This window comes from Canis aureus, chromosome 8 (assembly GCF_053574225.1).
Source record: "Canis aureus isolate CA01 chromosome 8, VMU_Caureus_v.1.0, whole genome shotgun sequence".
Taxonomy (NCBI): Eukaryota; Metazoa; Chordata; class Mammalia; order Carnivora; family Canidae; genus Canis; species Canis aureus.
In genome coordinates, this window is record NC_135618.1 from 25,177,295 (window position 1) to 25,190,679 (window position 13,385).

At 33.5% G+C, this 13,385-nt stretch overlaps 1 protein-coding gene across 3 annotated transcripts in view; it reads right to left on the bottom strand.

The window, feature by feature from the left end:
- DPYD (dihydropyrimidine dehydrogenase) overlaps nucleotides 1-13,385 on the bottom strand; it is a 798,341-nt gene that overhangs the window by 135,616 nt on the left and 649,340 nt on the right. For all 3 annotated transcript variants that reach the window (XM_077905543.1, XM_077905544.1, XM_077905545.1), the window contains one exon: nucleotides 10,616-10,758. In XM_077905543.1, the coding sequence (XP_077761669.1) occupies nucleotides 10,616-10,758 (143 nt within the window). The remainder of the gene's footprint in view (nucleotides 1-10,615; nucleotides 10,759-13,385) is intronic.

Here is a 13,385-nt window from a genome sequence, read left to right on the forward strand (position 1 = left end):
TTATAGACTGTAAGGTTGCTGAAGGCACTGTCAGTTGTCTGGGAACATCTTTGTTTTCTCATGGCTAGAACCATGCCTGGCATTGTGGGGACATACTATATGATAAACAGAGATGTCATCTGATGAGAGTTCAGTGGGGACATTACTTCTCTTTTTCTAGAAGTCATATTTCAGATGCAACTAACATCATATCAGCTTTTCGGGGGGAAGCTATATCAATAAGCTGTTTGTGTTGACCTTATTGTTAAGCTTTTCCACAAAATCTTCTCTTTCCCATGTCACCTCCATGTTAGAGGTATAATTAAGTTTCTACATCCTAGGATAGGATCACATATTTATCATTAATCAGCTTTATCATCTTGTATTGCACCAGTCATGTATGTATTCTTTGCTTGTCCTGAATCTGCTTTGTAAGTTACTCTGCTTCCATATTCAATGTTACTTAAGAATTTGGATTTCTAGATTTCCCCAAAACAGAACCCAGAAGCACCTGGATTGCCAGTTTTTAGAAAGCTCAGAATGTCCTTTGCTCAGCATGTGGAAATTTATCAGAATTCAAAGTAACGTTGCAAACTGAAGAAGTCCAAGGTAACTTATTTAGCAAAGAATAACTGTGGGACCTGAAACTATAAAAAAAAAAAAAAAAATCCTTGAACCGAGTGTTGGCAGTAATTTCTCTGACGTTGGCCATAGTAACTGTTTTCTAGATATGTCTCCTCCGAGGCAAGGGAAATGAAAGCAAAAATAAACTATTGGGACTACATCAAAATAAAAACTTTCTGCACAATGAAGAAAAAAATCAATAAAACTAAATGACAACCTACTGAATGGGAGAAGATATCTGCAAATGACATAGCCAATGAAGGATTAGTATTCCAAATACATAAAGAACTAATACAACTCAAAATCCAAAAAAACACATAACCCACCTAAAAAAGGGCAGAAGACATGAACCTCCAAAGAAGACCTACAGATGGCCAACAGACCATGAAAAGATGCTCAACATCACTTATCATTGGGGAAATGCAAATGAAAACTACAATGAGAGTATGGAATTGTTAAATCACTATATTTTACACCTGAAACTAACATAACACTTTATGTTAATTATCTCGGATTAAAGTAAGAATTTAAACTACAATGAGATGTCACCTCATTGCTGTCAGAATGGCTATAATAAAAAATACAAGAAACAAGTTTATCAGCGAGGATATAAAAAAAAAAAAAAGAATCCTCCTACACTGTTGGTGAGAATGCAAACTGGTGCAGCCTCTGTGGAAAACAGTACAAAGGTTCCTCAAAAAATTAAAAATGGAATACCCAATGATTCAGTAATCACACTACTGGATATTTACTGCAAGATACAAACACACTATTTCAAAAGGATACATGCACCCCCATGTCCTGTGTTTATTGCTGCATTATTTACCATAATCAAACTATGGAAGCAGCACAAATATCTACTAATAGATGAATGGATTAAGAAGATGTGAGATACACACACACACACACACACACACACACACAATTCAGTATTACCGGTCATAAAGAGAATGAAATCTTGCCATTTGCAACAACATGGATAAAACTAGAGAGTATAATGTTAAGTGAAATGTTAATAAGAGAAAGACAAATACTATATACTGCCACTCATATATAAGGAACTTAAGAAACAAATGATCACAGAGAAAAAAGAAAGACAGACCGAGAAACAGACTTTTAACTAAAGAGAACAAACTTAAGGTTATCAGAGGAGAGGGAGCTGGGGGGGGGGGTTGAGTGAAATAGGTGATGGGGATTAAAGAGTACACTTATTACAATGAAAAAATTATTTAATAAAGACCAAGGAGTTCACCTATAAAACGATAAGATTGGGATAAACTCTGCACAGTTGTAGTATAAGAATTGAGAATGAATCACCCATTAATAAGTCTAGAACAGAGAGAGCATTCACATGTTTATGATGAAGTTCTCTTCCATTTTGTTAGCCCATTTCTTAAGCACAGTAACACAGATTGTAGGGGATGCAGACACATATCATGGAGCAGAAATCAGGAAACATGGTTTCTAATCCTACTGGGTTAGCCAGTTGACAAAATAAACTCTAGTACATTGCCAATTTGCAAATCTGTAAAGTGGGGTTAAAAATGCTTACTGATATTGCTATAGCTCTGTAAGAGCCAAATGAATTAATAATTGGAAAAGACTTTTTTAAAAACAGAAGGTAATATTCATCAGATCATTAATATTCTTTACCATAAAATGGTTATGGCACAAATCTTTCTAAATATTTATACAGTCTGAATTCTGAACCCTAACTTAGTATTAGAGCCCATAAAATATTGAGGTAGACTTTAAGACAAATACACAATTATACATATCCAAATGAATGTGGCCTTTTCTAAATAATCACTTTGGTTGGCATTGTTCAGAAGAATTTTGTAACACCTATTTTTTGAGCTGTTTATTAAAGTCAGTTTATGAACTGCCAGATAAAAGAGACACTTCATATGTCTAATTCAGTTCAGTAGTCAACTCTCTAGCTTTGTTTATAGGAAATCAAATCCACTCTCAAAGTATGAGGAGTAGTTTCTGATGATATTCAAAATATGTTGCTCCCAAAGTGACTATTTCTCACAGTCATTTGGATAGATAGTTATGGGATGGTTATTAAAAAAATCAGTTACATCCAATCAGAACTCATTTCAAATGATATTGATAAACTTGAAAGGTTGAGAGAAAAGCAACAAAGAAAACATAATTTTTGGAAAATAATGTGTAACATAAGAATATCTAAACAAATGGGATTTAAAAAAAAAAACTGAGGGCGGCTGGGTGGCTCATTCGGTTAAATGGTTGCCTTGGGTTCAGGTCATGATCTCAGGGTCCTGGGATCAAGTCCCATATTGGACTCCCTGCTTAGCAGGGAGTCTGCTTTTCCCTCTGCCCTTCTCTGTTCTCTGCCCCCTACTCCTGCACATGTGTGCGGGCTCTCTCTCTCTCACACACACACAAAATAAAATCTGTTTAAAAAATGAATAAAAGAATAAATTGTTTAAAACTGTGGTCAGGAATTGAAGATTTTATACCAAGAAATGTAACTAGTGGTTTACCATATCTCTACATGCAATGCATAAAAGAGCAGACAACATAAAAGATCTAGTCAGAGTTAGAAAAAAAAATCTTTAGCCAAAGAAGTTTATACAAGATCAAAAATTTCATATAGCTGTATCTGTAAACATTTTCACTAATTCATGGTTATTTTCGCACACAAAAAAAACAGTTATTGCAGTTATTGCATGATACTGTTACTTTTTCTTATGTTAAAACTGTCTTCTAAAAAGATTAGATGTAATTTCAATTAATTTCTTTGAATTTAGATGTTAATCTTTCTATCAAGTGGAGAGTGGACAATCATTGAAGGCCTAACAGATTTCCATTTAATTTCCTCTGTTTGCTTATAAACAACGTTGTTGCATGGGAATCACGATGCTTTTCAAAAATTAAAATCTTTTCTGTTAAAAGTAACCATCCATTAAGGTAATTTAAAATAATGTAATAATTGACATGGTAATTGGAATTTCATTGAATGGATACTAAAAGCATATTTTTTCTTATATATTGCTCTGACAATACAGTTTCTATTTTTTTCAATACCTGCTTGCATATTGTTCTTAAAATTGTAAACGAAATACTCATTAAATCTAGGAAATAAAAAACTGCAGAGTGGAAAGAAAAATATGTCTATTTTAACTAACTCTGTGAAACGGTTCTGATGCCATTTAAAAAATACTTTGAATGGTATCAACTATTCTTTTTTCATATATCATAGCCTGACTTTAAAGTGAATGAAGATGGAAGAAAAAATAAGAAATCATTGAATAACTCTTTCCCACCTACCCAATAAAAATTTAGAATATAGTGTACAAAATTTTTATCACCTCAAGATCCCTGTCAATAGAGTTGAAGAACTAAGGTCTTCCTGTGTGTTACGACCACAAGACAATGTCGGTAATGCATATGCACTCATGTGGAAACAGTGTCATCGTCTGCTTCAATTACTTCTTTTTCCTTAGTTTTAATAAAATAATACATCTCCTGATCACATTAAAAAATTCCATTTAACTTCAACTAGCTCCATTAGAACAGCTTTGATTATTGTTAAGGATTGATTTGGTTATCTTCGTTTAGTGAGCGTCCATCATGCGACTATGGCTCTTCACAGTAAATGCCCACTATGCTCCCTTTTCCTGTTGAATTTCAGGGTTTTCTATTAACTTCAGTGACAAATCCTAACAAAAGAAATGGAATAAAAAAAAAAAAAACCCACGCATACAATCTCAATGAAGGCACAGGTCATAATTGTACATGAATGAACTGATGGCTTCCTGTAATTTCCAATGTCCTGAATCAAAGTCCTTAAGAGATTAAATTGTAAAGGCAATATCATTAAATTAAACTATAGAAACTCAGAGTCATTCAGTGAAAAAAAAAGGCAGTATAGTACTTATATTCTCTATCTATATACAATAAAGGAGATTGAACATTTTGTGATGAAACCTATCACTAAAAGCAATGGACTCAGTCTGGGTTTTGTTTGCAACAGAAATCTCTAAATAGTTTTTTATTAACAGAAACTGCACACTATTACTTAAATCAGAAGAAAGGGATTTGGGCTCATTGGGAAGGCTAGGTCTGGGAGTAAAAAACTAAAACTTAAAGTAAAAAAATAAGAAAAATACTCAGATTTAATTTATTAAAGTCCTCTCTTCAAACTATGTTAAAGGACTATTATGCACATTATTTATTTACTATCCTCTTCATGAATAACTAATTGGAAGCCAGAAGCAAACTTCTATTTTTCAGAGTAACCTCCCAAAAAAATATTTTAAGGCCTCAAGACTTCATGAAGAGTTTGAGAACATAATTTAACAAGGAAGTATTTATAAATTTCAGTATTTGAAATTTACTAATAATTTTGATCTGTCATTTTTAGAGCTTTAACTTGCATATTCTAACTAATGAAAGCCTATCAAGTAAGAAGAAAAATCACATTTCAAACACACTGGAGTTTGCATAAATAAATTAGAAGTCAATTTAGCTGACTGACAAAGTTATAAGAGCAGTTACCCAAGAACACAAACCCATAATCGGTTTTGAACCATATTTCTTGGCCACAGTATTGTATCTGGTTCTGTTGTAAAAGTCATTTTCACTCCGAAGATGTACTAGGGAAATGATCTGGAACCCAAATTACTCTCTAGCTAATTCCTTAGTTTTTATATTCAACATTCACTGAAGGTAGAGTTTTTGGATGTTTCACCATTGAAATGTTAACATCCTTGTCAAAGCAGGTTACAGAATAAGATAATAGAAATAAACAGTGCCACTGAAAAATGATACATTACTAGAAATGGTAAGAAGACGTCAAAAGTTACCTATTAAAAGGCAACAAGAGACATTTGTTTATAAACTTCAAGGTGATCTACAATTATTTTGTAATTTTTATATTTCAGTTAACTCTCAACTAAAAATTTAAGCAATGGTGCTAGAACATAAGTATTTCCCTTCAATAAAAATTTCCTGGATTCACCAACTCTAATTATTCATACAAATGCTTTATAATAAGGCCTTTTTTCCCATAGCACTTAACATCTTACATACCATATAATATACTTACAGTTCATATTTATTATACATTATGTCTCTTCCCTCACTAAAATGTAAGTCCCAAAGATAATGGACTTTTCCCTGTTCTATTCACAGAAGAATTCCAAAATTCCTAGAATAGGAATAGGAATGTAGTAGGTTCTCAATAAATAATTATTGAATGAACAAATGTACAAATGATTCTTTGTGATACATGATGCTTAACAAGAAAGGCATGTTCTATCATACTTCCCCAACTTATGAAAAAACTTTAGCTTTCCATTTTGAAATGTCAGTACTTTTTCTAAAGTCACATAGAAGGTCATAGCTGTTGAATTCATTTAAACCTGAATTTGAAATTACTGACAAAATCCTTATTCCAGTAGTGAACTCACCTACCTCAGTAGTCTATGTATGCATATAAAGATCAGAATCAAAATATTTATGTCACTATTTCTGTACCCATTACTTCTCCTTCTATACCCCAGTGTTCAGCACCATCACCTTGATACATAAATGCATTTCATTTGTCTGATCACATCTTGTAAAAAATGCATCTCGTCAGTATGTACCTCACTTCTGAGTACAAATCATTAAAAAGGTAGTTTTGACAGTACTCCACCCAAAGATATGTAAGTGGATGAGCTCTTCAAGAGAAATATTACAGAACCAGAGAAGGGGACAGAATTGGGTGATAAGAGCCAGGGAGCAAATGGCATCAGAGAGATAGAGGGTGATGATGGAGGATTTAGGGCCTTGAAGTGTATGAAAAAGATATGAACTAACTACTGGGGAGAATTCTATGGGGATTAAAAAAAAAGATAAACAAAAACAGATGCTGACTAGCACCCAAGGCCCAGCTGACATTAAACATTGTGAATTTGAAATAAATCCAATTGGCAGAGTTACTTGGATTTCTTTAATTTATTTAATTCAGCAGCCCAGGAGTATAAAAAATGAAAGGTTAGATTAATCCAGGACCAGGGAGCGGAATGGGGTCTAATTCAGTTACAATAGGAGAGACATAGAAATGTTGCACATTCTCCACTCCATGCAAATACAAAGCCAAAATTCTAAATTCAAGGATCTTCCCTCTCATAACCATCCTAAGTATATCTTAATAGTGATTTAGATTCAGTTCAGACTTTAGCTAACATTGGTTTAAAAATATGTCTGGCCAAATAAAACTCTGACTCAAGCTAATGGTGGAACTGATACATAATCTGTAACCTTCTACCAGAAGAAGCTTACATTCAGAACTTTGCATTTTTATAAAATCATCTGGGAACCAGTATTTTACATGGCTGGAAAGTCTATCTGCAGGCCCTAGCTGGAGCTGAAGAGAAAGTCTTTGGCAACCACTTTATAGACCATGTTAACCCTTTCATCTCCTTTTCAGAATCCAGTTAGAAAAAAAAAAGTACAACTCCAACATACTTATTTAACAAATTCTTTCAACAAATGTGTGTTTCTGCTATATACCAAACAGTTCATACACTTGGTGACCCGTGTTTTAAGATGGGGCCTGGCATGAAAAGATAATTGAGCAACAAGTTTCCTCTTTTGAGATCTGAGCTAAGTGATATTAAACTGAGATATTTCATGTGAAAGTTGGAGCTACCATGTAGAGTGGGCTCAAGTGCCGTGTGGCAGGCAGAAGTTCAGAGGAGGCAGAAACAAGAGGTACGCTATGGAGAGAGAAATAGTGAACAAAATTATGGATTCCTCCAAGGGAGAAATCACATGGACCATAAAAGAGAGATGGAAGAGATCTCTCTTGAGAACTGCCCAATTGGTTCTTACAGTTCTAATTCCAGGTTCCCCTGATGCATGGAAACAGCAGGCTATATATTCTTAAGCTGCTTTGAGTAATTCCTTGCTTCTTGATCCAAGATGGGCCTAAGCGAAAATCACAATTTGAATGATCATTTCACCACACATTTTTGGGAGGACACATAGCATTTTACATATATGCACATACATAGTCCACAACCATGTACTATGTATGGTACACCTCTCCTCGAAACACGTGGTGATTTATTTTTCTATCTTTTCACATTTCTTCTCTTCTTTGCATCCTTTCTCTAAGGAATAAGCTATAGCCTGACTATGTCAGGCTTGAGTAGGTGGGGAAGACCTGCCTATTACTGATTTTCTCACCTTAGAAGTTTTAGGAGTGGGGACAGGCAACGTGAGCAGTTGGAAGAGCACTGGCTTTTCAGTTGTGAAACCTGATGTCTGAGTTCTGGCTCCAGCACTAGTCATGTGACTTTGACTACATTACTTGCATCCTCCAAGCTTCAGGTGATGGCAATCAAAGTACAGGCATACCGCAAAGATATTGTGGATTTGGTTCCAGACCACCACAATAAAGCAAATAATGCATTAATCAAATTATTATTTTTTGGTTTGTCAGTGCATATAAAAGTTGTGTTTACACTATATTATAGTCTAATAGGTTTGCAATAGCATTATGTATAAAAAATGTACATGCTTTAATTAAAAAATACTTTATTGCAAAAAAAGTGCTAACCATCAACTGAGCTTTCAGTGAGTCATAATTACTGATCATAGTTTGCCATTATAATATATGTATAATAACTTTACAACTAGGAAATACTGCAAGATTTATCAAAATGTGATACAAAGATACAAGGTAAGCAAATGCTATTGGAAAAAACGGTGCCAGTTGGACTTATCTGATGCAGGGTTGCCACAAACCCTCAATTTTTTTTTTAAGATTGTATTTATTTATTTGAGAGAGAAAAAAAGAGCATGCATGAGTGGGGGTAGGGACAGAGGGACAAGCAGACTCACCACTGAGCAGGGAGTCCGTTGCAGGGGATCAATCCCAAGACACCAGAATCATCACCTGAACCAAAGGCTGCTGCTTAACCAACAGAACCACCCAAGTGCCCTTTACAAATCTTCAGTTTGTTAAAAAAAAAATAATCTATAAAGTGCAGTAAAGTGAAGCATGATAAAACTTTAACTCTTGGGTATGTGTGGAAATACTGTCTGTAGCAGTAGTTAGAACCAGCACATGGTAGAAAGTCAATAATCTTCCTACTCATGTGTGACCTACCCAAGATCATGTATTTGGAAATGAACAAGCATATTTTCTGGGGCCTACTAATGACCCACTCGTATCTTCCAGTCCATACATTTCTTCATGTTTGTGAAAGTAAATTCAGGTGATATTCAAGCCTAGACAAACATTAACCTCAGATTTTCCTTGAGGTTATTTTGCTCTTTGCTCTTTCTTCCTTCTTTCCTGATGTCTCAAATACTTCCTTTAACATTTCCTTTCTTTTTAAGGACTTCCTTTAGCCATTCTTTTAGCTATGGTCTCCTGGCAATAAATTCTCCTAGTTTTTCTTCAGTCAAGAATGTGTTGATTTCTCCTTCATTCCTGAAGGATATAGGATTCTGAGTTGATAGTTCTTTTCCTTCAACAATTGAAAAATACTGTTTCACTTCCTGGACTTTCCACTTTCTGATGAGAAATCTATTTCCATTAGAATTGTTTGTTCCCTCTAGGTGAAATGTTTTTTTTTTTCTTGTTTCCAAGGTCTTTTTTTATCTTTAGTTTTCAGAAGTTTGACTATGATGTGTTTTGGTAAAGATTTATTTAGATCTATCATATTTAAGATTCATTCAGTTTCTTAAATCTATAGGATTTTGCCCTTTTACAAAAAATTAGGAAGTTTTCAAACATTATTTCTTTGTCATCCCCTCCTTCTGTGACCTCTCCTCTGATTGTTTGATCTTTTGTTATAGTCTCAGAGTTCCCTGAAGTTCTGCTCATTTTTTTCCCCAGTCTTTTTTCTCTGTGTTGTCCAGATTGGTTAAGATCTATTGCTCTGTCTTCCACATCATCGATTCTTTCTTCTGTTTTCTCCACTCTGCTGCTGAGCCCATTAACTGAGTCTTAAATTTTAGTTATTACAATTTTCATTTTAGTTTTCATAACTTTCATAATTTTCCATTTGGTTCTTCTTTATATCTTCTATTAGCATTCTGATACATATTATTTCCACCTTAGATTGTATTTTGTAAGAGGACATTAAGTCTGATTGTCAAATTGGCAACAAGATATTTGTTCTCTACTTTCTTGCCAGAGTATATAAGTGAAGCTAAAGTGTATGCTTCCTAATTTCATTCGGTGGAGGTAGTAAGAATCCATTAATAAAGTATTACCTGAGAGATCACAGTCTAGACATCATATGAAAAATTTTATCCCTGGGTTGAATCAGACCATCCAAATCTGCATATCTGGCCTCAGAGAAATGTTTATACTATAATGTGCCAAGGCACTGTACTGGGCCTTTACTGAGTAACATAATAACAAGCAAGTGTATAAGTAATAAGTAATAAATTATATGTACGAATGGCATTAAGACTATAATGTATTACATCTCAAAGTATCCCTTTGTGACAGTAATGGAAGAATTTCTTTTAGCTCTGAACCACAAGAAGTTGAACAATCAATTTATATTTTGAAAGTTATGAAACCAATAATTTCCTTGCTTTGGCTGCCAGGAAATTCAGAGTCAAATTTGGTAATCCCTCCAGTGCCTTACAGCACAGATTTTGTATATTGGCCTTACCCTTGACTTCATTTTATTTTTCAAACATGATTTTACTTTTACCCATATTTCTTCATGCATTTCTTTTTTCCCCAGTTCTACAGTATGCATTTTGGTATCTGTTTTCATTTATTTTGGAAACAAGGAGATAAGCGAATATATATATTTTTTAAAGACACTGGGTTTGTAAGCTCTATCTAGGACAGGGAATAAGCCTTAGGTTTGTTTTTGACTCACAAAAGGAACTTAACGAGTGCTGCCATTTTAATCCCCCACTGTCTCTTTCTCAGCAGACCCTACAAGAATACATTTGTTGTCACAAAATTTACACTATATGTGTTAGATGGAGCTTTTTGAAGGGCAAACCCAAGTACTACCTGGAGGACCGAGGCTCCACTGTGAAGAAACTGAAGACCACTTTCAGCTGAGTCAATTCCACCAGTGGCCAAAATGGGAAATCCAGGCAAAGCACGAGCAATGGAGGTCACAGCTCTCAAAGCAATAGGTCTGATAGCTGTGCCTACAGGAAATAAGAATAATCAATGGTTAGCATATTGATCATTTGAGCATATTGCCTTATAATCATTATTATGTATTATGTAATGATAGTGTACTAGACTAAGTCAATTTTCTTTATCTTTACTTAAGATATATGTGTGTGTGTGTGCGTGTGTGGTGATACATATACATTGCCATGTTTTAAAGTATGTTAATTTGTAAATGGATGTGCATTTATTTTAAGAATTTTGATGCTATTATTGCAAGCAAATGTGTTATGCAAGTGGCTATAGCAACTTTAGAACTCCTGCATAAAATACATGCATAATACAATTTGATATACAGTAATATGTAAAAGATTATATGGAATATTCAAGCATCTGTTTTAAAAAGAACAAGGAACAGCAGATTTTGAAAAAGAAAAACAATCACATACAGTGCATAAATAGACATACAGCTCTGTTATGTTTCCACTAAGTATATAGCAGCTGGTGTGAATAGAGATACTGTGAAAACAAGCAAGGTGCTGATAAACCTACAGATTCCATATTGCTTTTTACATGTATTATTCTCAATTTGATGAAATATAGTGAGCCCAATCAGATTTTTCATATATTAGAAAGTTTCAACCAAGGTAAGAACGATTTTCTAGAATTTAGTAATGAAAGAGTATGTGCTTAATTTCTTATACTTCACTCAGCCAGACGTTACCAATATATTATTCTCTAATCATAATGAAAACTTCATGGATGGACAGAACCCTTGGGGGTCGTTTTTTAAAATGATTATACTGTATTAAAGCTGCTTTCAACTCTCAAGGGTTAATATATCCTGAAGTAAATTAATACTTTCATCACATTGGAATAAAATTTGATATATCCTGAAGTAAATTAATACTTTCATCACATTGTAATAAAATTTGATATTTCTGATGTGGATTCTTTAGCCATTGTTCTTTAAAGGTATTTTCTGAACTAAAAATAGTTCTGTTTGTGCAAGAATTGACATTGCCTCAAAAACATAAACAAGCAACTGGTAAAATCAGCCTCATGTGGTGAGTACTTTATCATTACCTCCATCACCACAAGCATCTTCACCAGCATTATCAATACATATTTATGGGAGTGTTCTCTTTGAGGAAGCACAAATAATTTTCTTTAAAATCAGTGGATTTCTTTTTATCCTGTTCACATCCATTTCAGATATTAAAATTTATGTGTAACTGATGCTTTTGCATTCAACACCAAAAATGTTTGTGGAAATGTCTGTTCCTATTGCTCCCATACTTTAAAATCTTCCTCTAGATATTAGTGTTTCTCAGTCAAGAATGTTTAATGCTGACCCTTCAGAATTCCATAAGGGACACTGAAATACAAAGCAGTAAGTTAGGGCAAATTAGAAACTTAATGTCAAGATCCTATTTCTACTTCAAAATGTTTATCAGTGACTTCTTAGTCTGTCGCAGAAGGTAAAGAAGGTAACAGAGTAGACAGGAGAATGCACAGCAAAGATACACACCCAGGATACATGCTGACACCCACATACACATTTATGTATACAAATCTTTAGCTGTACTAAAAAGAAATCTGAGTAAGAATGAAATTTACATAAAAGCATTTTAAAGGAAATATGTAATCTAAATAAATCTTTTAGATTGACATTTATTTATTTGTATAATATAACAGATATGTTCAATACATGCTAGGCTGATGGCTTCTTCATATACATGTTACTTTGAAGTGATAAACACTGGGATTCTTTTCTTTTTTTTTCCTCCCTTATTTAGTTGACCCTAGAGAGTAAAGGAAATTTGAGCTAAGCAGATAAATAATTTATTTCTAACTGCACTGTTAGAAGACTATCATTAACACTAAGGGATAAAATTTCAAAGTGGTACACAGGGATTTGGCCACATATTCCAATTGATATTAATGGACATCAAATGGCAAAATCCCAGAACACAGCTTTGAAAATTTAACCAGTTACATTTAAAGGGCAACATTATTACACAGGTGTTAAAAAACACCAGCAAATCCTCAATGGCATTTGAAGATGTTCAGTTAGGTCAATAAGACATTTTCTATTTCATGTTTTTCTTTCTTTTATAAAACTTTCTAATCTACCTAATGAACATGAAAACCTTTCAAACTAATAAAGGTATCTTCTTAAAAATTAAGAGTAATTATGTTCTTTGAGAAAATGTGATCCAAAAATGAAGAAATGGATCCTTCTGTTACTGGGTAATAGTAAATTCAGTTTTTATTTCCATTATAAATTCCATTTGATTAGTTTTCTTTGTAACTCAACTGATTTAATATGAAATAAAATCTACCTGTTCTCATAGAGCATTTTTATGGGGAATAGATTTTAAAAATGACTTTTATCTACCATGAAATGTTTCTGGAAAGAAATCTTTTGAAAGTATATAAAAGGATCTTTCTAAATTGTTATATAGAAATTTCTTTTTAGTTTTAAAATGACAGGAGTAAAGAAATAATAAGTTCAAGATTAAAAAAAAAGTTTCAGTGTAAGGAAAATACATGTATCAATACTATACAGAGTTGTACATATGTCAATTAAAACACATAAATATTTCCAGGATCACAGCTATTCAGAAAAGGATTTTTATAATTTTGTCACTGCTATAGT